The sequence below is a fragment of the Mastigoproctus giganteus genome, chromosome 5, assembly GCF_048544385.1.
Source record: "Mastigoproctus giganteus isolate SK-2022 chromosome 5, ASM4854438v1, whole genome shotgun sequence".
Classification (NCBI taxonomy): domain Eukaryota; kingdom Metazoa; phylum Arthropoda; class Arachnida; order Uropygi; family Thelyphonidae; genus Mastigoproctus; species Mastigoproctus giganteus.
In genome coordinates, this window is record NC_143579.1 from 170,386,098 (window position 1) to 170,414,074 (window position 27,977).

General features: G+C 36.9%; 1 protein-coding gene across 1 annotated transcript in view; it reads left to right on the forward strand.

Moving 5' to 3' along the window:
- LOC150085838 (serine hydrolase BPHL) overlaps positions 1 to 27,977 on the forward strand; it is a 177,274-nt gene that overhangs the window by 79,150 nt on the left and 70,147 nt on the right. Inside the window, exon 3 of the mRNA XM_090373514.1 lies at positions 10,793 to 10,959. Within this exon, the coding sequence (XP_090229640.1) occupies positions 10,793 to 10,959 (167 nt within the window). The remainder of the gene's footprint in view (positions 1 to 10,792; positions 10,960 to 27,977) is intronic.

A 27,977-nucleotide genomic window follows, 5' to 3' on the forward strand; every position in this document is an offset into this window, starting at 1 on the left:
AATTTCTAACATCCTCTTCATCGACATTTTCGGAACCTATTGATTGAGCCATCTGGATAACTTCATTTCTAATTTCTTGGATGTTATTTTCTTCTTCTAGTACAACTTCTGGCCATATTTTGCGCCAAACTCCATTTAAGCATTTCTTAGTGACTTCTTTCCAAGAACTATCAATGTTTTCAATTGCGTTTTTAATGGTGTAGTTTTTCCAAAAAGTTTTAACTGTCATTTCCACTTTATCCTCTAGTTCAGTTAAATTGCTTAAAGTTCGACGCAGATAATAAGCTTTAAATGATGCTATTTCTCCCTGATCCAATGGTTGAATCAGGGAAGTTGTGTTTGCTGGAAGAAACACAACTTTGACAGGAATGCATGTGTCCAACGTGTTAAGATCAGTAGGATGTCCCGGAGCATTGTCTAACAACAAAAGAGCTTTTTCTTCAAAGTTGTTTTTTTGACAATACCGTTTTACTCCAGGACAAAAGTGGTTAACAAACCAATCAGTAAATAACTCCTTGGTAACCCACGCTTTTCTATTTGCTTTCCATATTACAGGTAAATTCATTTTTATGTTACCTTTTAACGCCCTCGGATTTTCTGAATGGTAAACTAATAGCAATTTTAATTTATAATCACCAGAGGCATTTGATCCAAAGAGTAACGTTAAACAGTCTTTGGCTGCTTTAAATCCAGCAGCTGATTTTTCTTCAATAGAAATGAAGCTTTTTGTTGGTAGCCGTTTCCAGAACAAACCGCTTTCGTCAACATTGAACACCAAATTTGGTGGAAAATTTTCACGTTCAATTATTTCCTTTAGTTTTTCTGGAAACTTATTTGCAGCTTCAACATCTGCACTTGCAGCTTCTCCTGTTAATTTTACACTATGAATCCTGGCCCGTTTTTTAAATTTCTCGAACCAACCACGAGAAGCCCCAAAGGTTTCCGTAATTTCTTCAGTTTGTTTAGATTTCAGGTGATTAAACAAAAATAATGCTTTTTCTTGAATCACCATTTGACTTAAAGGCATATGACGTTGTGACATATCATCTATCCACAAACTTAACATTTTCTCCATTTTTTCTAAAATTGGATTCCTTAAGCGAGTTAATTTTGCCGCTATAACATCTGTACAATTCTGAGCAGACTGTTTTATTTTTTCTGATTGACTTAGTATGGTTGTTAAAGTTGATTGCGCTAATCCTAAAGAATGTGCCACATCGGATTTTCTTTCGCCGCTTTTAACACGTCGTACGATATTTAGTTTAGTTTCCAAAGAAATTGCTTTTCTTTTCTTTGATTCTGACATTTTAATTAACTAAAACAAAAATATTTCTATTAAAATTTACAAAATCTACGTTATGTAATGCTATAAAGAACCTACGTCGATTATTGCAATGTGCCACACTGAAACAACGTCAATCATGTAAACAACAACTAAATTACGCGATTGACGCGCAAAACTGTTATAACAGACATAACTCGTTACGTATTCCCGAGTGCTCCCGAGCCCGCAGCTCGGGAGCACTCGGGAATACGTAACGAGTGGCCGTCAGTCACCAATCGGATGATTGTCGGGCGTTGGCCTTAAATTGGAATATTTTTTTATGTTAAATGGGGCTTGAAATTGCGGACTTCGTTATATCGAGGCTTCGTTATCAGAGGTAACGTTAACCGAGGTATGCCTGTATATATATATAGTGCCTGTTGTTATAGCCTGTCTCTCTTCGCAACTTCACTATTTCCACTTTAGTCTCTGCAGGCATCTCTCAGAATACCTGCCAGATCAAAACCACTGCCATCACTTGGTCGAAGGTATCTCTCAGCAAATGGTCGACCCAATATCCACTGAAATGCTCTTTCTATCCTATCTGGTGGCTCGCTTTGGCTTGTGTTTGCTTGAGTGTTGTTACTCTGATCTGGGGTGACACCTCTTTCTGCTTCAGCTACATTGCTGGGAGTATCAACCACTGTATCTGCTCTTCCCACTGACGCTGTCTCTGGTACTAGTTCCTCAACTTGCAACTGGGGCACCACAATTTCCTCTGGTGGGGCATGAGTTACTCGGTCGCGACTACGTAAATTATATCCGTGGGTCTGAGTAGGTGCTTGCACAGCTCCTTCTGGTTTTACTAACTGATCTGTCCTTGGTTGGCCCTCCTGATTTCTTGGTGGGAGGGATGACAACGGGATTGATACGGGTAAGCAGTCACTATAGTGTGTATAGGTACAATATTTCCCGAAACTCCGGTTACAATTAATTCTGGAGGTCTGAAATCTAACGACTTATCATTTTTAATTTTATTAAATAAATCTGCATTCATTAAGGTAACGCTAGCATCAGCGTCTAAAAGAAATCTAGTTTTAATGTTTTGTATGGATCCCAATACCACAGGTAATTTAATATTATCCTCCATAATGTAAATGCCATGTTGTGTTCTGATGTCCCTGACTTCTGGCCCCCTAACTTTACTAAAGTTAGGGGGTGGCAAAAGAGTTTTATTACATCGCAGATCCTTCCTACTAAGTTTAGAACCCCTTTTTAGTCATAAATTTATCTCTCTATCTCGCCTGTAGCTTCCAGTATTTGTATAATTATTTTGTCTGCCCTGAAATGTCTTTGGCCGAATTTGCCCCTGAATATACTCATTCCTATATGTCCCTCCCCTTATCCTAGAATCAGAGTCTATATTACCCCTATTATGATCATCATAATGCATTCTACTGGTGACTCGATCTCGAATTTCATTAGAGTTACAAAATCGGTGGTTAGCATAGGACGTCCCAACTTTTGGGGGTGCGGTGTACATGTCCGTTTCGTAATTCGTGCACGGGCGGCTGCAGAAAAGTTGAGTGGGTTGATGGAAGTTCGGATGGCCGCCGAAAATGCGTCTTTCCCTTCGTTCGCGATTGTTTACAGTATTTCTGGCTGCCTGCTGTTTACCGTAGTACGGTACACTGAAGCGTCTTTCTGGACGGTCAACGACCTCTGGTCTGAAGGTCACTTTAGCGTCGGTTAGCGGATCTAATGCGCTGTCCGAGTGGAGGTAGGTAGCGCCTAGTGCTGCCTGACTGTGGGGAGGGGGAAATTAGCCCACCTTCATAGTTTGCATCTGCTGACTCAGGGAGGCTATCTGTGTCTCTAAATTATTGATTGTTGCGTGATTTACTGATAATGAACTTAACGATTGTTGTAAGTCGCATATTTGGTCTTGAATGGGTTCAAGAATGTGTTTGGGATTGTTTTCCTGTCGCTCCCATTCACTCTCGTCCCTTACAGGACTATTAATAACATGTAAAGGGACAGTTTTTGTGTGAGTAAGCTGGTCATTAATTTCCTCCCTCTTCGAGATCTCAATTGCCTGTGAAAAAATTAAAGGATTGTGTGTGAGCACCGTTTTTCTAATTTTTCCAGATATGCCCCTAAGGAATTGGGCCAGCATTGCCTGGTCTAAAATGTTTAATACTTCAGGTGTCTCTCCCTGAATTTTAAAAGCTGCCCTTGCCTGATTTCTCACCCGCGCGCTATAACTCGCAATGGTTTCCGAAGGTTCTTGCACAGCACTGGCGAACTGCTGAAGGGAGGTGATAATTGGTTCCCTTTTTTCGAACTGAGCCAAAAAAGCATTCTTAAATATGTTGTAATTCTTTTCCCCATGTAGTTCAAAGGATTGGGCTAAAAAGTCTGTTGCCGAAGAGCGAAATTTAGATTTCGAGACTGCTAAAAGCTCTCTGTGCCTCCAGAGTGCTAATTCTCCGACACTTTCAAAAGTTTCGAAAAACAATTGGACTGAAGGGCCTTCATCATTTTTGCCATAAAATAACGGCACAAGACATAAATATCCCGCAATATTCGCTGAATGCGGTATGTCTGGTTCTGGAGCGGCTTGTGGCTGTTGTGTCTGAGGTAGGGGGGATGATGTTCCTGTTGTTTGAGGACTCTGATCCTCCATTTTTAATTTACTAGGAATTGGGAAATTTAATTGCTAATTTTGGGGCCTGTCTTCCAAAATGGTGTGACTTATTTGTTGCTGAAACAAAATTATGATGTTAGTAATCAGCTTATTTAAAACAAGAGTGTGTTATAGCATGTAGTCATTTGTTTATTAAATTCAATTATAAAAATAGCAATAATTTACTAATTAGTGTAGATGTCCTGTGTTGTTGCAAAGGAGTAATGCCTCCTACCTATTCTCTTAATACACTAAATCAACAGTCTTACTACTTATCAGTAATCCCTTTAAGTTCTTTTCCTCTTCTCGGTTTCCTTTTTGTGACTTGTTCTTCAGTGTGGACAGTTTTTCATCCCGCAAAATATTTAATCCTGGTCACAATTGGCAACAGTGTTATACTGGGCTTTCTCCTTCTATTGTCGTTTGGACTTCTCTGGACAACACATCTGTATAGCGGGACGTTTTTCCTCCTTGAGCACTTGTTCTAACAACTATAACCCCAGTATACTCATGTGACTGTCTAGTGGTTTTTATATTAGGACAATGGTCTCAGCCCTCAATAACCACCCTTTTTGGGGGGGAATGGAAATCGCAGCATTTGACCAAGGCGTTGTGACAATACTCAAACTCTTTTCAATTTTAGGTAGAAATTTGAGTACCCACAATATAAGTTCTTCTATTCTAATTCTCTGCTTACTTATTCGTGTGAATGGAGGATAGGAATCATATGTTTAAACAAAACATAGTTTAATACAATCTATTATAGAAATGGTACATATTTAATAACAACCGCCCTAGTGGCAGTGACAAGCAAATCCTAAATCATTTGGTTACAAAATATAAATTGATTTTATGGAAGTATTTAAGAGTTCTTAGCATTATTGATACTTTGGAAATTAATGGGCTCTTCATATAGGTGTTCTTCGTGTGGATACTTCATCTCAGGCAAGAACTGGCATATGACATAATGGATATACAAACATGATGGGTATCAATACTAAAATACCACGCTATTTAGGATAGCACTCTTAAGATACATCATTTTACCTATCGTTAATTTGTGAAAACCGACAATCTAAGTGATGCGCTATTTAAGATAGCAGTATTAGGATATTCTACCTTTAGTCATACTAACATAATTAATCATATTCTTGAGGAGTAAGATTTATGTATAGCTGTAGGAATAACTTACCTAAATAAGGACGACTCATTCTACGGGGGCAGAACTCGGCGAGGGGATTCTGTGCTTTCTCGGTCTTCCTTTTTGTTCTGCTATCTTCGCTCGCTCATTCTGTATCTTCTTGCGCTGTTCTTCAAGCTTCTGTCTGTACAGTCATTCTGTAACGTTATTGCCGTGCCTCAAACTTACTGTATTCTCTCACTCTCTCTCATACTGACTCACTAACTCACCGACTGTCCACTACCCGAAACAACCACAAAAAAACTCTCCCTTCGCTCTATCTGCCACCTGGGTATATCGCTCCTTATCGCGTGAACTTTCGCCTCCCCAGAGCCTGGACGAGGGTGGGGCACTCTACTCACACTGTCATATGAGACCAGCTGAAAATATTTGCCAGAGAGCGGAGCTCGTATTTTCCTGGACTTGTGAACTTACTTCTGCATAGCGACTGTTATCTTCAGTTAAGAAAATAATGGCAAAGAGAATTTGTAACTGAGAAAGCGACTAAGTCGAATTTAACCATTCTATATTTGTCAAGAAACTGATAGCGGTTAGTCATGAACGATTGGTATTTATATTTTCTGCTGAAACGGCCAAAACAACTCTTTAGCAAGAAGGGGCACAGCAATTTCTTATGAATTTACAGATATTTCTGTAAATTAATAAAAAAAATGTGGGCATTTTACAATAGAGACAAGAATCAAATTTAAGAGAAATGTAGTAGTAGTAGTAGTGGCATGTGATGCAAGAAAGCAAGCGATTGAGCTTATGCAGCATCAGTCAAAAAAAAAAAAAAAAAAATTACAAAACAATCCCCTCTAAATATTTGTCCAGTTCCTCCTTTATTTAACCTATCAACTTCCACAACGACAGATGGAAGTTTGTTCCAGCAATTAACCACCCGCTGGCTAAAGGCAAATTTCTGCACTTCTATTCTACATCTGTCCTTCCTCAATTTCAATTTATGCCCTCTTACGTTTGTAATCTGAACAAGTGGAAGAATCCCATCAGAATTCAGCGTGCTCAACCCATTCAAAGCCTTATACACCTCAATCAGATCACCTTGCAGGTGCCTAGTCTCCAGCTGCTGCAATTTGCAGAACTTAAGCCTCTCCTGGTAAGAGGATCCCTTCATTCCCCTCACCAATCTTGTTGCCCTTCTCTGTACACGCTCAAGCAAATCTACATCCTTCCTAAAATGAGGCATCCAGATCTGTACGCAGTACTCAAGGCATGGCCTGACCATTGCCTTATACAGAGGGACAATCACCTCCTTTTCCCTGCTAACAAAATTCCTGTATATCATTGACAACACCCCATGACCTGTCCTGGCAGCCTGTCTGCACTGCTCAGAAAACTTTGTATCTGACTGCACAATTACTCCCAGTTCCTTTTCATTTTCTACCTCCTTAAGTGTAGGACCACACAGTTACTTCTACCCATATGCAGTACTTTGCATTTGTCAATGATAAACTTCAGTTGCCACTTCTCAGCCCATCTGCCCAAATTTTCTAGATCCTGTTGCAGTAACACACTGCCATTACTGTCATTAACAACCCTGCCAACCTTTGTATCATCTGCAAACTTCGATACTAAGCCTGATATACCTTCATCAATATCATTGATAAATATACAAAACAGTGGACCCAACACCGAACTCTGTGGGACTCCACTAATAACATTAGTCCATGAAGAGCAGCACCCATTGATTATCACCCTCTATCTTCTCCTACTCAACCATCCTTTTGTCTATTGTAGCAACTTACCCTTAATACCATTCTGCTCCAATTTGTACAGTAGTCTTCCATGTGCAACAGTGTCAAAAGCTTTCCTGAAATCTAAGTATATGATATCAAAATTATTTTTTGCATCCAGTTCCTTTGTAACAACATCATAATAACCAATCAAATTTTTCAGACAAGACTTTCCCTTAACAAACTAATGCTGTGTCTGAATTATTGCTGCAGTCTTGTCTAGATGATCCTGCAGTGCATCTTTAACTAGTGACTCCATTATTTTACCCGGAACAGAGGTTAAACTAACTGGTGTGTAATTACCCATGTCACCCTTCGATCCCCCTTTGTGAATGTGATAGAGAGATTTTAAGCCAGAAAAGATCGAAAAGAGGTGATTCCAAATTACTGTCTTTGACAGGGAATATCAAAGTGGACATATTGAAAAGTACAACCTTTGAAATGAAAGGAATCATACAGTGAATAATTTGGACAACCAAGATAAGCAGTGGTTAAAACAACCGATAATTGGGATTCTATCAGAAAAAGTACACGGGTTTGCCAGACTGTAAGTGGAAATGGACGTCCTTGTGTTTGGAACTGAGACCACATATATTTGAAATGAATGAGGAAGTATTTTGATGGTTTAGACCTTTTATCAGATAAGTTTGTTCTATAAGTTTGAATATTTGTGTTGTATTCAGTAGTAAGAAAGGGCAGGGATGACATGTTGTATGAAGTAATGAAATTTTTAGATATGGTGTACACAGCAAGAATATACCCAGCTCCTTGATATAACTTGACCTTGACCATGCCAACCCCACCCACCCACACACACTATTCAGTCTCCCTCCAGTTGTTATCTGGTAGAATAGAGGAAGTGAGATTATACACTAGCTGATCTAGAAGCCTCCAGGAGAGTCACCAATAGGTTTGGTCCAGTGGACTATCTAGTGGCCAACCTGCAAACACCATTTCAGAGGTATACTCTCGAAATGTAAGGAAGATTGGATCTCTCTGTGATGTTCATCATAACCTCTAAAGATATCAGTCATACTGCATGATGGAAATCTATTAACCCTAATGATAAGAATTTTTAGTCCACCCATCTAAGACAGCCCCCCTCCCCACCTGGCAATGTTGGAGAGTCATATTATAGGCATGGGATTTAAACTATGGTCTTGCATGTTACTATATACATGCACTTATACTCAGTTGATCAGCATTAGAAAAATATACAAATGGATGAACATTTGAATCAAAGAGAAGAGAAAAATCTGTATATATAGAGAAGAAAACCGTATTGAATGTTATTCAGCATTTTGATAAAATAGCAATAATAAATAAAATGATAAACTGAATGTACCAATGAAAATGGAGCAAGCAACAAAGCATGCATGCTAGTGTTTCAGCAGGATTTTCTGAATTATTCGTAAAAAGGATTCACATTTGTGCAAAAGGTAAATGTTTTTGAAGTTTTTTTTATTGGTTAAGAAGTAGTGTAAAAAAACTTATTTCAAGTTATTCTCTGGAGACCAGTTTGATTGCACTGTCATAAGATGAATAAAATCAGGAGTTATGTTTGATTTAAAAAAAGTACCGAGTATGCTTAAATCAATCCTAGTATTAAAACAGAAAATAAATTTTAATTGGCAAAGAGAAACTTTAACAAAAAATCTTCTCAAGAACAGAAGAAAAGTTTTTTTTTTTTAATGGAAAGAAATGAAATTAAACTTTAGAGAACAAAGTATTTTATGGGAAATGAAACACATAAGAAATTCGGGTGGGGCCTTTATCAGGTCTTTAAAAAGACTTTGTTTTTTTTTTGCAGGTTATGTTCATCAAGAAATAAACTATTCCAATACTTCATACACCATCATAAATTTTTAATAAATGAACACCATGCTATAGAAACCCTTTACTAGGTGCATGATAACAAGAACCTGGTAAACGGTTTGTAAACATGATATTTATTGTGGCATATAAATCTTTATACTTTACACAATAATATTAAGATTTCATATAGATTCTTAATGAAAGAAAACTTGGATTAACAAATAACCTAGAAGACTTATTGTCTTATGTGTTAGGGGGCATTCCTGATTCTGATTTGGTCTATAAAGCAAAAGCTACTACAGGAGATTATCAAGATGAAATCAACTCATTAATTTTCAAAAAAATAGGCAAAGAAGAAACTTTTACATAACCTGCTAGAAAATACTGTTATAATAATCAACAATGAATATTATAATTCTGTTCAGCTGAATAAATCTCCAAAATCATCAAAAACAGGAAATAATGGATTGATTGTGTAGGAACGATATATCCTACAGCAAATGATTGAGGAAAGTTGAACTTTTTAGATTTGGTTAGGTGAAATATACATTTGATGTAGTGGTTCCACCAAAAGATTTTCTAGTTTTGAGATTGTGCCATTGAATACATTTATCTGAAATCTGAAAATTTATCTGAAATTTTAATCTTAAGTCAATGTTTCGAAACCATGGAAAAATTGTTAGAATTGATATATAAAGGAATAAAATCAATTTTCCAAGAGTGCTGTAAAAAATGTTGTGTTGTAAAACTCATGTGATGATTTTGGAAAAAATAGATGGCTTGATAGAAGATGTTTGTGAGGCTTTTATTATCTACTGGTAATGGTCAGGAAGAAAACGAAATAATATTTATCAGTTCCAATGTTGATAAACCACTATTAAAAAAAGAAAAAAAGTTTGTTACTAATAATGTTAAATATTATGTTTTCAGCTGGTAGGTACTACTGAAGTTCTTATTTTTCCTTTTTATATTGGTGTATAGATTGGTATATGGGACATAAAACACTATTTTCACTGAATGAAAATGGTGTTTTAAAAGCATTTACTAAAAAAAAATATTTATTTTTTAAAATATTTTTATTATGAAATAAGATTTATGTTTAATAAAACTCATTATTAAATTGTTATCAATCTAGTTTTCTTCCCTAAAGTTTTAGTTCTATCTTTATATTCAAGTACAGGCTTTTGCCGTACCAACAAAAGTGAAAAAGAGAAAAAGTGTTTTACTCCTCTTGTAGATACTGATCGAGCTGAGCTTTACACTACCCAAGTTGTTGGTTTTAACTTATTCCAGTAATTAACAACTCTGCTGGCTAAAAGAATTAATGCAATGAACCTGTGTGTTGAATTTCCTTATTTCAGATAATGGAACAGCTGATTTAGTCATGTGTTGAGAAGTTCAGGGCATTTTATTTCATAGGACAGCTACAACTGAAACAGCAGTTAAGGTTAGAATTATCAGTAAACAAGATTATTTCTTTATTTTTTGATCTGCCATGATCCAATCTAAGTTCAGCATACATTGAGAAAAAAGTTCAGCTGCAGTTTAAGACTTTAGATTTGCAACATACTGCATAGGGAGGTTTTTACAGAAAAACTTTGAATAGTTTTTTCTTTGAATAGTTTTTCTTTTGAACACTGCTTTACTTCTCATTTATATTTGAAACATTTATTCACCGCTCCACACAAAAGTCACTAATTGAGGCTGCCTGTTGTCTGATTAATAACAAAATAGATCTGCAACCAGTCACAACAGTACTTTCCAATTTTTAATGAATTATGAGTGATGTTATTTGATTAAAAATAATATTAGTTACTTTAGGCTGATTCATGAGTAAATGTAGTCATTTCTAAAATGCCTGAGCTCAAGCTCTTATCACAGGAGGAGCAGTATGATCTGTAGGCAGTAAAACTCCTACAGATCATACTACAGATCATTAAAACTCCTGTTTTAATACCTGCATTGAAATTGTACTCCACTTCTTTACTTGAGTCTATATACTGTGGTTGTGTAATAAGAGACAATAAGGAAAGTTTATACAGTTTTCTTTATCAATGTATTTTTAAATAATTCAGTATTGTTACTGTATATAGGTTCAACTAGGACTGATTTCACTCCTCAGCTGGATAAGATAAATAGAAATGAGTTCACGGTAGTAGCTTGGGATCCTCCAGGTTATGGGTACAGCAGACCTCCTGATAGAACTTTTCCTAAAGATTTTTTTTACAGAGATGCAGAAATGGCTGCAGCATTAATGGAAGTTAGTATGACACTAGTTTTTATATAGTTTTGTAAATGTCAAATCTGAGATAATTTTTCAAATTAGGAGAATTGTCTTCTCTTATATTTTTGCTTTAAATTGCAGTAGTTAATATTTTATGATTTATTGAGTTACATAACAAGATTTAAGTTACCTAGTTGATACAATGATCCCTCATTCCTGGTTTTTCAAGATGAGTGGACTGGGAGATGAGGGAGCAAAGAAAAAACTTTTATGTAACCTGCTAGAAAATACTGTTATAATAATGAGAGAGAGAGAGAGAGTGTGCCTCATCTTTTAAATAAATGACAGATTAACCTTTTGGTGGTACCATTTGTTTGAAAGTGATGCAATACAAATGCAGCTTATGGTGAAGGAAAAGTTAGTTCTGTGAGCATTAAGAGGCACTTTGTCCTGTTGGCCTCAAAAACATTGTCTTTCCAATTTAAATATTTAACTAAGATCAAAATAGCATTTATCTGTTTTGTAATTTTCTAAGTCTCAAATATTGTTATTCCTAACTTGATTTTTATAATCTTTAGTTCTAGAAAAAAATAGATATTGCTTGACATAACTGTGTGGTCAAGATGTTTGAGTCTACTGTAGCTTGAACCCATCTGACTGCTAAATATGGTTGTTAATATTCTTGTAAAAATGATTAGTGTACAGTTCTCTGACTTATGTAATTGTGCTGAAGTATAAACAGAACATTTACTGTAAACTCCTGTTATAACACTCCTGCTTATAGGATTTTCTCCGCTTTTAAAGCTTTTTTTTTTTTTTTTTACCTATGGCTGATTATTTGAAGTGCCACATTTTTTTAACGTCTGTAGCACTTGCATTTAAAATGCATTCCTGTTTATATCTTTAAGGTTCCATGAAGAAATAAACCCAAATATTAACAAATTCTTCTCTTGGTTTTAGGAAAGGGATGATAGAAACTAAATTCTAGGAGTCATTTATGGTGCAGATGACATTTATTTCATAAGATATTTAACTCAAAGCTTTGAAGGTAGAAATTCTACCATTTACAATTTAGTGTCTAGGCATATCATTTATTAGTGCATTCACAGGCTCTCCTCAGCTTTTTATAAATTTAACATTGTTTATCCCTTTTCCTTGCCAGTATGGTATTCAGCATGTGTTCAACATGACTTTGATAAAAAAATGTTCATAAGTCATTTTCATTAGCAGAAAATGTAATTTCACAAATGACAGCATGTTAATACTACATTTATCATATTTATGATGCCCAAAATATGTTAGGTTTAATTTAATAAAATCTATTGCATTACTTGGAATAAGAATTCTGCCAAAAGGCTGTTTCATTGTACTACTTATGTGCTGCAAAGCTAATTTAACAATGCATTTAAGTAAGATCACAAGGAAACAAAATTTCAGAAGACATATGCAAGATTTTTTCGTGTATTGTAAAATCTGGAAGGTAACGTATTTGCTTTGTGTAATGATGTAGATATTGTAATGAATCACTCATTCATTATTCAGCTTTCTCATTACTACTGTTTAAAAGAAAGAAAGAAGAAAAAAAAAAAAAAAAAAAGAAAAAAGAAACTAGAAAAAAAGGGAATGAACTTTTTAATATTATGCTCTTTAAACTTTAGGACTATTAATCTAATTATTGTTATAAATAAGAATAATACTGTATTTCGATGTTTAATTTTTTATTTTTTTAATATTACAACTTATTCATGTTGATAAATGAGGCTGAAATATTCATGTGTGTGTGTGTGTGTGTGTGTGTGTGTGTGTGTGTGTGTGTGTGTGTGTGTGTGTAATATTAGTGTATAAAATGTATGTACATTTCCCATTGTTGTGCCTACCTGAGCCTGTGGCTCATCCACATTACCATCCTTATTTATAAATATACATAATAAGATACATATACACAAAATCAAACAAAAAAAAAAAAAAAATCATTCTCGCGGCCTAATAAGCCATATATACAATATTCATGTTTTGAACATATCGTGTTCAAAATTTCATCTTCAAAAAAAAATAATAATAATAAATAAATAACTCAAACAAATATTAAAATTCACAATCTCCTAAAAGAATACATTCAATTGTAAACCTATACACTTAAAATGTAAATCTTCAAAATAAATTAATTAAAACCATATAAATACATATACACATATATACAACAATCATATGATATGTTCATATTTATAATCATATTTCCAATACATACATACATATTTACAATCTCATATTTACATATTAATATTTACAATCCCTTCAAAGAATGTATATTCATTTATAAATCTAAAACTTAAAATTCAAGATAAATTAAATACAACCATATTATTTAAATTCCCTACAATATTTCCATAAAAATATAGTATACTTTATATAATAAATACACACACACTTATACATTAAAATTTTTCATAAGAAATACATGCTGTATAAACCACATATACTGTACCAAAAATCATAAGATATTCACATATTTACATTAAATTCCTGATCCCACCATAATAAGCTTTCTTATTCCAAAAACTTCTTTCACAAAGATCTTAAAAATTTTATAGGAGTGAATACTTGCAAATACTTTGCATGGCTGCAGAAACTGCACTTCTAATTATTTGTACATTTTCCTACCGGCTATCTGATATCTACAATGCCACAGTATGTGTTCTGAAATTTTCCAATTCCCCACAGAGACATAAGCCAGAAGGTACTACTCCCAGTCTTAGCCCATGACCAGTTACTACCATGGTCTCGTGTAAACTCATATCTGGCCATTCTTTGCATTGTTTCATGGTAGTTACACAAGGCAAAAATCCATAGGTAACCCTCCCCTGCTCAGAACTGTTCCATTGCTCCTGCCATTTAATCTCTAATTCCTTACTAATTCTTCTTATTTCTGTTTTTAAATCCTTTTTACCATATTCTTTCCCTTCAATAGGGCATGACTGAATTCCCATTATTTCTATAGGATAATTCCTGACCATAGCATATTCAAGATATTTCCTTATTATGATTAAATCTGCAGATTCTTTACCTGAAAGTACCTGCAAAGCAACACTAGAAACAGTCTGGCAGACTCGGGTTGCTGCTAGAAGGCTTGCCTCTGAGCTGATATTAGTTTTTCTCAATTAAGTTATGTTCTGCTCTGTACCCCCAGGCACCAGCAGCGTATATAATAATTGGCACAAAAATGCAGTATATAGCAAGTTGTCCTTGAGGTTGTCACAGACATTCTCTCAGATATGCCAGACAAGCTGTACTTGCTACCTGGGAGTCTAAAACGCTGATGGAACTGATATTCGGGTGACACTCAAGTCAAGTGGACCCAATTTTGGCGAAGTCCGGACGGTCTGTGACAGCCAAATCCTCTGCCCACACCTTCACGATGGTGGGACTGTTAGTAATCCTGGGTATAACCTCCATGCACAAGTACATGGTGGGTGACCATCCAGGTGTGAACCAACATAAGCAGGGGTCGAGGTGTGGCGCCCACACCACATGGAGGAATGCCGCCTCTCTATGTTACCAGGCAGTACTAGATGGTAGATGACTCTCATCAACTGGTGCAATACCACCACTTTGCTTATTGGAGGCTTGAAGTGGTGGAACCCATGTTTAGTCTCTAGAGCTAAACTATCTCTTCCATCATGCAGTATGATTGATGACTTTTGAGGTTATGATGAACATCGTGGTGAGATCCATTATTCCTTACATTTCGAGGGTACAGCTCTAAAACGGTGTTTACAGGCCGGCCGCTAGTTAGTACACCGGACCGAACCTATTGGTAACTCTCTAGGAGGCTTCCGGATCAGCTAGTGTATAACCTTGCTACCTCTACTCTGCCAGATACTGACTGGAGGAAGTCTGAGTAGTGTGTATGCGGGGAGCATTGTCGAGGCCACGTCATGTCAAGGATCTGGGTATATTCTTACCATATGTATGCCATACCCAAAAATTTCATTACTTCATACAGCATGTCCCACCCACTTTTCTTACTATTGAATACACCATGAATTGTCAAACTAATAGAGCAAGCTTATCTGTGAAAAGATCTAAACCTCCCAAGCACTATCTAATTCATTTCACAAATATATGTGGTCTCAATTCTAATCTCAACGATGTCCATTTCCACTTCCAGTCTGCCAAACCCCATGTACTTTTTCTGACAGAATCTCAGTTTACGGTTGATTCAGCTACTGCTCATCTCAGATGCCAAAATTATTCGCTGCATGATTCCTTTTGCCTCAAAGGTGGTACTTGTGCATATGTCTGTTCTGATATTCCCTGTCAGAGACTTGGCAATTTCGAATCTCCTCTTTTTGATCTTCTCTGGCTTAAAATCTCTCTACCTCATTGTGTCAAATTCATCTGTTGTCTCTACCGTTCTCCCAATTCCACTAATCACTTGGAGCTCTTTGACTTCCTCTCTTTTCAACTTGACTTTCTCCAGTCCAACTTTCCTAACAGTGAGGTAATTTTCTTTGGTGATTTTAATGGTCACAACTCCAGCTGGCTTCCGTTTTCTAGTCACACCTACCCAACTGGTCGAGATGCTGAGGCTTTTACAATTACTAATGACCTTGCACAGATTGTTCGTTTACCTACTACTATGGCACCTCTGTAGTCAGGTGGGAAGGAGCAGCAGTGCGTAGCACACGCTTCTTGATTAGACCGGGGTTCGAGCCCGTCACCACCAAGTACGGAGGATGCGGAAAGGTCAGGGAATGACCACCGAATATCCCGGAGCAATATGGCCTTAGTTGCTAATGCTCCTAAAAACCAAAATAACAATAACAATCATTTACCTACAAGAATACTGGACAATCCCAACCATACAGCCAATACGTTTGATCTTTTTCTCACAAACAACCCTTCTAAGTACACGGTCGATGTGAGAGGTCCTTTAGGCACTTCAGATTACAACTTGGTGATTGTCTCTTCTCCAATGGAACCTTTATCTCATGGCTATTCCCAACCTCGTGTTGTTTGGCATTACTAGAATGCAAAATGACATGACCTGCGAGACTTCATTTCTTCTTTTCCTTGGTCGGATTACTGTTTCAAAACTTCTGATGTCAACGTTTGCTCAGATCGTGTCAGTGAAATTATTCTTGCAGGAATGGAATCCTTTATCCCACACTCCACTTTAAAATCTTGTCCTTTAAATAAAACTTGGTTTTCCAATAAATGTTCTAAGGCTGTTCAAAAGAAGAATGTTGCATATCATAATTGGCTTGTTTCTAATTCTCCAGTTTCATTTTCTGCCTACACCAAAGCTCGCAACAATTGTAAAGCAGTTATTAATCAGTCCAAACTAGAGTTTGAACAGGCTAAGAGTAGAAAACTTGCTTCTTGCCCTAATGGTTGCCGAGCATTCTGGTCTCTTGCCAAAGCTATTGGCCACAACTTTTTCCCATCTCTGCTCCCACCTCTTTCCACACCAGATGGTTCTGTTGTCACTTCAGCCAAGGATAAAGCTGACCTGCTAGCATCCCATTTTTCTTCCAACTCATGTATTAATGATCTTTGTAAAACACCTCCCACCATTCCCAACACACTCAGCTCAATGCCTCCTGTGGTCTTCCATCAAAGGATGTCAGAAGGATTTTGAAGAATCTTGATGCTAAGAAAACTCCAGGTCCCGATGGCATTTCTCCACTTGTTCCCAAAACTTGTGCTCCTGAACTTACTCCTATTCTTTGCCGCCTTTTTTTCACTTCCTTATTCCAAAGGTGTTTTTCCTTCTGCTTGGAAATTTGCTCATATCCAGCCAGTTCTTAAAAAGGGTGACAAATCCCTCCCATCCAGTTATCGTCCCATTGCAATTACTTCTACTCTTTCTAAAGTAATGGAGAAATCAATTAACCACCAACTCTTAAACTACTTAGAAACCTTCCGTCTGATCAACGATTGCCAATATGGATTCTGTCAGTGTCGATCCACTGGTGATATTCTGGCTTATGTTACTCATTTATGGACTAATTCGATGGAAAGGTTCAGGGAAACACAAGTAGTTGCTCTTGACATCTCAAAGGCTTTCGATCGTGTTTGGCATAAAGGTCTTCTAAATGAGCTTCCATCTTATGGTTTGCAACTGTTTTTAGTAATTGGTTATCCAGTTTTCTCTCTGATCGCTCACTTAGGGTGATGGTAGATGGCTCTCTGTCTTCTAACTTCTCCACTAATGCCGGTGTCCTCCCCCAAGGTTCAGTTCTTTCCCCCACTCTTTTCCTCTTGTATATTAATGACCTTCTTCCATTGACTGGAAATCCTATCCATAGTTTTGCTGATGATAGCACATTGCATTCCACTTTCCATTTTGAGAAACCTTGTCTGCTCAATCAGCATCAGTTTTTCGAAAATCTGCTACCAATTCCTTAAATGCTGATTTTCAGGTAATTCTCCAGTGGGGCAAAGACAACTTAGTTGATTTCAACCCTTCTAAAACTCAGTCTTGTCTTATATCTCGCAAAAAGGATTCTTCTGCTCCTATGCTTATCTTTAGTGACACTCCGATTTCTAGGCAAAATGATATATCTGTTTTGGGGATTACCCTGACTTCTAATCTCTCTCTTGGCACAAGTACCTTACAAATATTGCTTCCTCTGCATCTAAAAAACTTGGTTTTCTCTTTCGCTCTCGGCGTTACTTTTCTTCCAAACAGCTGCTCACTCTGTATAAATCGCAAATCAGCCTTGCCATGGAATATTGTTCCCACATCTGGGGTGGTGCCCCCAAAACCTCTCTCCATTCCATTCAGAAGAGGGCAGTTTGGTTAATTAATGATTCATCTTTAACAGTGTCTCTCCACTCGCTGTCTCATAGACGTACTGTTTCTGCTGCATGCCTTTTCTACAGATACTTCCATGGGCACTGTTCTTCTGAATTGGTGTCTATAATTCCCGCTCTCTCTTTCAAAACAATCCGAACACGTGCCGCCACCAGCCAACATCCATTTACTGTCCAACTTCAAACTCACAGAACCAACTTTTCATCTTCCTCATTTATTCATTCAACTGCCGTTTTCTGGAACAACCTTCCTTCATACATATTTCCTGAAAATTACAGTCTACAGGAATTCAAGTCTAATGTCAACAAATATTTTCTTTCATCTTCTCAACCTCCAACCCAAGCACTGTACTAAGTGCTATAGGTTCTAATACCTCTTGTGTTTGGGGTTTACATAAAAAAAAAAAAAAAAAAAAAAAAAAAGTTAAGAGACCTTACTTTCATACTCCATTCTACTCTCACAATTCTTATTTTTGAATATAAAATTGTAATCTTTTCTTTAATATATTTAACATGGGGCAGAAAAGTAGTCTCTCATCCATCATTACTTCCCCCTTCAGCAGCACCATGCACGACTTTGCCATAGATAATTCTAACTTATTCTGCTCCATCCATTTAAAAATTCTATCCATTATTTTTGTAGCCTTTTCTTCCAACTCTTTTCTAGAGTTGCCTCTAATTAAAACAGCAAGATCGTGTGTAGGCTACTATTTCAGACTTGCCCCAATCTTGACTTAATAATTCATCGATTACTATATTCCATAGATAAGGTCCCACAATTAAGCCCTGCGGAGACCCTTCCTAGTTAACTGTATACATATCTCATCATATCTTGTTCTTACCACTATTTTTCTGTTACTTAGATAACTTCTCATAACTTTATATAATTGCCCTGGTAATTCCATGATTCTGAGTATCCTCATAATGCTCTCCCACCAGATCCTGTCAAATGCCCCTTTAAAATCTAAAAACACTCCCATCACATATTTTTCTAAACTATATTTTGTGCCAGTCACCATTTCCTTTATGGCACCTTCAGAGGACCTTCCTTTCCGGAAACCAAATTGTCTCGTGGGATATAGACCTCTTTCTTCATATTGAACCATAATACGCTTAATTATTAATCTTTCAAATAATTTGCCAATAATTGGCAACAATGATATGGGCCTGTATGAACCAGGCCCTGTAACATCCTTATATGGACTTTTTTATTAGTATTTTAGCTAATGCCTCTTTCCATCTTCCTGGGAACACACCCTCTTGTACTCATGAGTAATATAGATCCAGGAGTATCCCCAGCCATTTATTTGCAAATCTAATTACCACTTCCACTTCAATCATGCCCTGTCTGGGTGCTTTCCTTTTCTTAATCTGTTTTACAGCTTCATTTCACTCCATCTTAGCATTAGCATTAGTAGAGGCATTTGATGCAAGAAAGCAAGCTTATGCAGCATCAGCCAAAAAAAAAAAAAAAAAAAACCCACTTCCACTTCACCCCTCTGTTCGTTCAAAATACCTGTCCAGCTGAGCCTTAAACTTATTTAGGCTATCAACCTCCACCACAAGGGATGGAAGTCTGTTCCAAAAACCAACCATCCGCTGGCTAAAGGCAAATTTCCGCACAACTATCCTACATCTGTCTTTCCTCAATTTGAATTTATGCCCTCTCAGGTGATTTTTCTGAGCTAGAGGAAGAATCCCATCAGCATTGAGCATGCTTAAACCATTCAAGGCTTTATACACCTCTATCAGATCACCTCGCTGGTGCCTAGTCTCCAGACACTGTAATTTGCAAAACTTAAGCCTTTCTTCGCAAGAGCACCCCTTTGTTCCATTCACTAATCTTGTTGCCCTTCTCTGTACTCGTTCCAGCAGCTCTACATCCTTCTTGAAATGAGGCCTCCAGACCTGTATACAGTACTCTAGGTGTGGCCTGACCATTGCCTTATACAATGGAATAATCACCTCCTTATCCCTGCTGGAAAAATTCCTGTATATCATTGACAATACTCCATGAGCTACTCTTGCAGCCCGTCTGCACTGCTCAGAGAACTTCATATCTGCCTGTACAACCACCCCCAAGTCCCTTTCATTCTCTACCACTGTCAGTGTAGTACCACAGAGTTGATACGTTGCTCTGGGGTTGCTGTTTCCCATGTGTAGTACTTTACATTTGTCAATCCATTTGCCACCTCTCAGCCCATCTGCTCAACCTTTCCAGATCCTGTTGCAGCAGCATAGTGTCAGTAGTGTCCTTGACAACCCTGCCAACCTTTGTATCGTCTGCAAACTTGGACATTAAGCTTGATATACCATCATCAATATCATTTATAAATACAGAAAACAATAATGGACCCAACACTGAGCCCTGAGGGACTCCACTAATAACATTAGTCCACGATGAGCAGTGTCCATTGATTACCACTCTCTGTCTTCTCCCCCTCAACCACCCCTTTATCCATAGCAGCAATTTGCCTCCAATGTCACACTGCTCCAATTTGTGTAGCAGTCTTCCATGTGCAACAGTATCAAACGCCTTTCTAAGATCCAAGTATATAATATCAAAGTTATTCCCTGCATCCAGTTCTTTTGTGACTGCATCATAGTATCCAATCAAGTTGGTCAGGCAAGACTTTCCCTTAACAAAACCATGCTGTGTCTGAGCTATAACTGAAGTCTTGTCTAAATGATCCTGCAGTGCTTCTTTAACCAGTGCCTCCATTAATTTTCCTGGAACAGAAGATAAGCTCACAGGTCTATAATTACTTGTCAGCCTTTGATCCTCCTTTGTGAATTGGGGTCACATTTGCACATTTCCAGTCTATGGGTACCTCCCCTGAGTCCAAGGAAGCTCTCATAATTATGGCTAAGGGTTTGCTTACTTCCTTTGCTGCCTCCTTTAATATAACTGGATAGATCCCATCCACCCCGGGTGCCTTTCTTGTGTTTATCTTCAACAGTTTCTCCTCCACTTTACTCGCAGTTATTTCAAGATTCTGTAGCTTACTGCTAGAGTTGAATACACCTCTGGCATTCCCCTTGCTGAATAACTCCTCATGTGTGAATGTCGATGCAAAATATTCATTTAGTTTGTTAGCTACCTGAGCAGGATCATCAACAGTTGACCCATCAATATCAAGTGGACCAATCTGATTCATCCCCTTCCTTCTAAAGTTTACATAAGTAAAGAACTCTTTGCTGTTTTTCTTTGCATCCCTTGCCAAGGATTTCTCGTAATCTGCCTTCGTCTGCCTAACCTCCTTTGTAACTTGGTTGCATATCAACTTGTATCTATCATAGGCTTCTGTGTCATGTGTTAATTTGTAAGTATCCCATGCATTTTTCTTCTCTGCCATATGCCTCATTAGTTCATCTGACATCCATTTTGCCCTAAACCATGAACAATATTTCTTAGTTGGTATGTAAAGCCTAGTAGCTTCCAAGATAAGTTCTTTGAATGCTTCCCATTTTGCATTTGCTGTTGGTAACATCATCAGTTGGTCCCACTGTATAGAATTTAAATACTGTCTCAGTCCATCGTAGTCGCCTTTACGGAAGCAGTAACCCTTCCCTTTACCCCTAATGGTAGTTACCTCTTTGAGTAAATCCCACTTCAGCACACTGTGATCACTGCCACCTAGTGGTTCATTTATCTGCAGATTCTTAATGCATGAAGAATCACTGCTGATAATCAAATCAAGAGTATTACTCCCTCTAGTTGCCTCCCGAACATGCTGATGTAGAAAACAATCATCCAATAAATCCACAAAAGCCCTGCTAGTGTGTGAGTAACCAGCCCCCAAATTCCAGTCAATATCTGGGAAATTAAAATCTCCCATTATAAGACTCTCTGATTTACTGGCCCACTCTATTTCCCTGTACAGTTCCTTATTATACTCATCAGAGTCATTAGGCCTGTAGCACACTCCTACTCTCAATTTTGATCTCCCAATGCTTATGTCACACCAAACTGACTCAACACTGCACTGTCCAGCGATGTCGACTGGCTTCACTTCCTTGGTTTTTATGTGTTTCTTAACTAATAGCATAACCCCTCCCCCTTCCTATCCTGTCTATCCTTTCTGTAGACGTTGTACTCCTCAAATTGCAGTTCTGCATCCCTTATATCTGTGTGACACCACGTCTCTGATATCCCAACAATATCTGCCTTCGATGTTTTGAGCAATACCTCAAATTCATCAAATTTATTTACTAAACTCCTAGCATTGGTGTACATGCAAGTATACCTGCACCTGTTTGTATTCTTAGCTACCCTAACACAACCCATGTGTTTACTTGTACCGCAATGGCTCCCAGCAGTCTCTGAAATACCATGCATCTTGTTTTTCAGGCTTCTGCTCATTCTAATAGAAGCAGTGCAAGAATCTCTTTCACCTCTGCCAGTGGCTACTGTCAATCTATTGGTCTTTGTCTCCCCCCAAGCTAGCAGTTTTCCGAACCACCTAACACTGCCTCGATAGCATCAGCAAATAATATTCTTGCACCCTTTCTATTTAAGTGTATCCCATCCCTGTAGAAGCAATCTCTCCTGTTAACAAGTACAGTCCAGGCTGAAAAAAATTCTACCCCTTGAGCCTTGCACAATCTTTCCAGGGCCGAATTGATCGACAAGGCTCTCATCATATACTCCCTCCTATCGTGTCTTCGCAGAATTGCAGACACTTTCAAATTCAACTCTAATTCTCGGCTTTTGTTCAACAGTGACCTGTACTTGTTAAGTAATTCTGCCGGTTTCCTACTCTTAATATTATTAGTGCCAACGTGTACAACTATATCACCTTTTGTGCCCTTAAAAGATGATATTCGCTCTATAACGTCATCAACCTTTGTCCCTGACAATAGAGTCACCAACAACTACTAGTTCCTTCGGGACCAGTGCATTCTGCCTTGGGGGTTGTCTCTGTGTCACGTGATGCCCAAGTGCAAGCTCTGGCGTTGATGTGGGCAGCTGAGAGCTTGATGGGCCCCTCAATTTAGTTTCTTCGAGGGCATCCACCCTGTTCTTCAAGCTCTTATATAGGCCCACAAGAACGCAGAGTTGTTGCCTGATATCGATACACTCCTTGCATCGCGCGCACACACAATCTTACTGAAATGAATCTACTCATTACTTTCTACATACACTTCATTCATATGTCTTTCTTTTTGATAAACACTTTCATCTTGCTCACAGTCTTGAGGAAACAGATTACTTAGTATTTCACGTACACTCTTTCCAACCCAAAATATACCCTTGCCCACGCGTCTTTATTATAAAAAATATTTTTTGTCCAGTTTTATTTTATCTACTATCATTTATCATTTGATAAATGATAGCTTTTCAAGCTTATTCCACTATGATTCTATAGGGTAATCCCCATGTATCTCTATTATCCACTTCCACAAAATTTTTCCATGCATTTTGGTTGCTTCTCCATATTAATTGGACATATTCTCTCCTTTTTTGAATATATTCCCTTTAAATCCCTCCATTTCATCTTCTATTCCTGCACGTCTAGCATTCTGAAACTGAAAGCTGAAAACTCTGCTCCTCTTGACCGTGATCTCTGCATTCCACCATGGCATTGCATTATTACATCTTTTCTTCCTTCTCGTAGAGCCATGCGAAGCATTAACAAGCATGTTATTTACAATCTTGGCTTTCTCCTCTGCCCCAAATTGCTTCTTTTTCATCAGTCATCTCTTTCTTTATCAGCATTTCAAGCTTATTCCACTTCATTGTTTTAATAACATACTGATCCAACTGATATGTCATATGTTGACTCACTCTGTCCACAATCCGAAAGGTGATACAGCGATGATCACTAGTTTTTCACCCACACTGTATCTTCCAATTCTCAATTTTCCTAACCAATGACTGAGGTACCAAGGTCACATCAATATTCAACTCTCCTGTTACTGTAGAATGTGTGGATGGATCTGTAGAATAGTTTCTTCAACTAATTCGCCTCTAGCAAAAATTCTTCCTATGCCACATATAATTTCGGCACATACCATATGTGATTCACACAGCTCCATAATTTGTGTAACCACAAATTCTGAGTTTCTTATAACAATGGCAGCATGGAAAATAGATCCAGCCTGCACAATCTTATAATTTAAATGAAATCCTTCAACAACATCTTTCCTGACATATGGCTTCCGCACCAGGAGAACGTCAGTGTCCTTTTCCTCGTGGAATATTATCTTTGTTAACTGCAAGGACACATTATATGTTCTTCTTGCATTTACTTGTAGAAATTCCACCTTTCCAATCATCGACCCATATTCATCCATATTTCAATTTTTTCTTCATAATTTCTAGCTGCTTTACATATTCAGGACACATTTTATCTTCAACAGAGTGGTCTGCTACTTTGCCCTTATTTTTGCAGTTAACACAGACTGGACTTTCATTCTTTTTATCACAATCTTTAAATACCATGCCCCTTCCTGGGACAGTGACCACATGTCAGTTCGCCCTTGCAATATTTGGATACGTGTCCACATGCAAGACATTTAAAGCACTTCGGCACAACAACAATATCCCGGATTCTGTATGGGACCAATTAATATATATCTTTTTTGTACAAGAAGCTTGTTAATCTTTGATAAAACTTCTATTATCCAATTCTCAATACTTTTCCCTGTCGCTTTATTTACTGATCACACCACAATTTGTTCTTTAATGTCATCTACTGTAAACCCATCTTCTTTTAAATTCCTCTCATAAATCTGTTCCAACATAGTTTCCTTATCAACATCTGGTTCCACTCCATATATTATCATTTTCTCCCCAAGCCTCTTGGCACTTCAGTTCTTAATCCTATTTCAGGAATCATCTCACAATTTCTGATTAGTTCTACATCTTTTAGGTAATCAGTTTCAATAGCCACTCCATTATCTCTTATTTTCCTCATTGTTTGAACTTTAAGTGTTTTTAATACAGGCCTAACTTTTGTACTAACTTCTGTTGTACTTCACTTGATTTAATGTTGTCAGAACCTGATTTCACCAATACTGTGTAAACTTGCTTTTCTTCACTTTGATCCTCTTGTGTATTCTTTACTGCTATTGCCGCATACGCTTCTTTCAACTCCATTTCCGCAGTACTTTGGCAGTCTCGTACTCTAGCTTTCAAAACTTGATTTTTAATGTACATTTTCATTGCTTTAGTCTCTAGCACATCCCACATTTCAAGTATATCATTCATTGTGGCACGAGTGACTTTATTAGAAATAAACTTTCTCAGTTTATTTCTTATATCCCTAATATCATCAAATTCTGATACTGAATTGTCTTCTTATTCTTAATTTTCCTCCTCACTTTCATTAACTTCAAGCCACTTTACCTGCACACTCAGAGCCTTTAATGTATGGGGGGAGGGGATATCTGCACTGACTCATCACTGGAACCAGCAGAGTTTTTACCCTCCTCCAGTTGTTGCGCCATTTTACCCTTTTTTATGCCTTGCCATGTTACCCTCCTTCCTTATATATTTATTAGCCTGCCGGGGGGTCTTTAAATTCCCTTTATAGAAATTTGCAATCTTTAGAATAATAAATAATTCTTAAAGCAAAACGAAATCACACAATTGAAAATCAGTTCAAACCATTAAGCAGTAAAATGCAATCTAATTTGCTTACTTTATTTTAAAAAAAAATATTTTCCCTTTTTTTTCCCTTCTTCCTTCCTTTTCCTGAATTTTCAATCAATAACTGACAATATTTAGAAATGTAACTGCTCCTAAATTCACTTCCAAATTCCAAAATTAAAACATTCAATTAACTATTAATATAATACAGAAACTCCAACTACGTTCATCGAATCCAAAGCCACAATCCACAGTCGCCTACCTGTTCAAATACAGTCAATTTAAAATACTACTTTTTAACTGTTCAAATCGACTGGCAGAGATTTTGTTAATCACTTGATTAATTATATGAAGTTCCTATGGTTCCTTTACTTCTTAATACAAATAAGGAGACGAAAGTCATGCCATACGATTCCCCCTCCAAAACTTTCACCGGTAACATTGACCGTTACCACATGGCAGCCATATTGGTTCTGCCAATGTGGCAACACACTTACTTCAACTTAAAATTTCTCACAAAATTCGTTCTGTAATCACACCAAAATTTGTAAGTATACTAAGAAAATCTTCATAATAATCACTAAGTTGATACAATACTTCCTGAACTGAGCAATCTGAAACAATAATTGTATTAACGGGAGCACGCAAAAACACAACGCTATGCACAAGTTAATGTACAGTGGATTCCCCTTGCATTGCTACTCTACAAAGTTACTTTGTACAGATTCACTACAAAAACTGTTATGTTTATTTTTTATTACTTTTTTTTATGAAAATCCCAAGCAGTGTTCATCTGTCCATAGAAATTGAAATTTCATTGAAACAGTTGAAACTATTTTTTTTGACTATGTAAGAATAATAAAGATTACAGAATACATTTCTACTTAAACAGCAGCAATGGGTTGCAAATTTCAACAAACAAGTTGAGCAAACTTTGCTCAATTTGTTTATTAGAAAGTAAGGTCAAATACAAGACTTCCTGGGTCAAAACTGGGCACCTGATAACCCTGGTTATGATAATTCCATTACTTTTAAGAAAAACATTATTGCCCCTTTTAACATGACTGTTGCTATTCTAACATCAGACAATTAATAGTGCAGCAAACCATGAATCACTTGTTAAAGTTAAAAAGGGAAATATGACTATTTCAAACACAGGATTTTAATTGTATAAGAATTTTTATACATTTTAAAATTTATTGGGTGGCCACCAGTAACAATTATCTTAGCATGTCTGTTATTCTGTGCATGTTATCTGTTTTCCAGCCATATATATATATATATATATATATATTCATTTAATTGTAGATTGTTACCGATTATTGGTGTTTTTCATATAAGTATTAGTGTTCATACAAATTTGTAATCAAGTTATCCTAGTTTGGTTATCTTCATTCCATATGGCCTATACATTTTGAGTTAAGATAAAAAGCAAAAGTATAAAAATTAAAAAAGTATGATAATGATTTTTCATAACATTTTACTAATGAAAACATAATGGGCCTTAAATTAAATACAAAATGCACAATAAATAACAACATGGAAGCTAAAACAAATATGAATAACATGCTGTACAGGTATCACAGCATAAATGGCACCCCTGGGACCAAAAATGACCATACGGGACCCATCTCTTCATAACAAAGGTCACTTAGCATAGAATGCTGCCACACCACTAAGGAATAAAAACATAAGTAAAGAAACAAATAACCTTAAACAACTAAACAATGAAGATATCGGGATGCACACACAACAAATAAAACAACTCAAATTCAAAAAATGCAATAGCGAACTCTGTAAAACCTGTCCCAACATGCACAGCATACACCATATAAATTCTAAAGATGCACCAACATTCTATCACACCAAAAATGTAATTTACCTAATCACATGCAGGATTTGTGGGATACAATATATTGGACAAACAATATATTGTATCCCATTGGATCTGTGAAGGTTCACCTTCGGATGAACCTTCACAGATCGCAAATAAACAAATATGATGAAAACGCCGCAAAAGACGGCAAGCAAAACAGGACAGGCAAATACATCAACAAAATTGAATACAGACATTTCCAAAAGCAGGACTTCACCAACGCATCCATTGCCATTCTGACCATTATCAATAACAACAGACAAAGAGGAATCATGGAAGATATGTTCATTCTACTATATAAATCCCTATATCCATATGGATTGAACAATCGATTCAACGGAAGGAACTTCGCATCCACCAGCCCAGAAATATGTACTTACAGCATTTTCCAGATCAGTAAAAACTGGCAATATAACAGAATTAAAAACGGAAAAATACAAGAATACAATAAAAACAACTGCAAAATACCATTAAATATCAATGATTTCGAAAAACTCCTAACAGAATGGGACACAGACCCCATAGACATTAAAAATATACACAATACACTATTCTCCCTTAAAAAAAAGTAAGCTTAGAGCACTTAGCAAAATATACCAAAGGCAAAAAACCCAGAACATACACCTCAACAATATACTTGAAGACATATTTAAATTTAGAATAGGCATAAAATTTAACGAACACACTAAAAAAGAGTACTGCATAATAAAATACCAAAACCGTTTATACGACACAGTTAATATCAGTAACATCATTAATAATAAC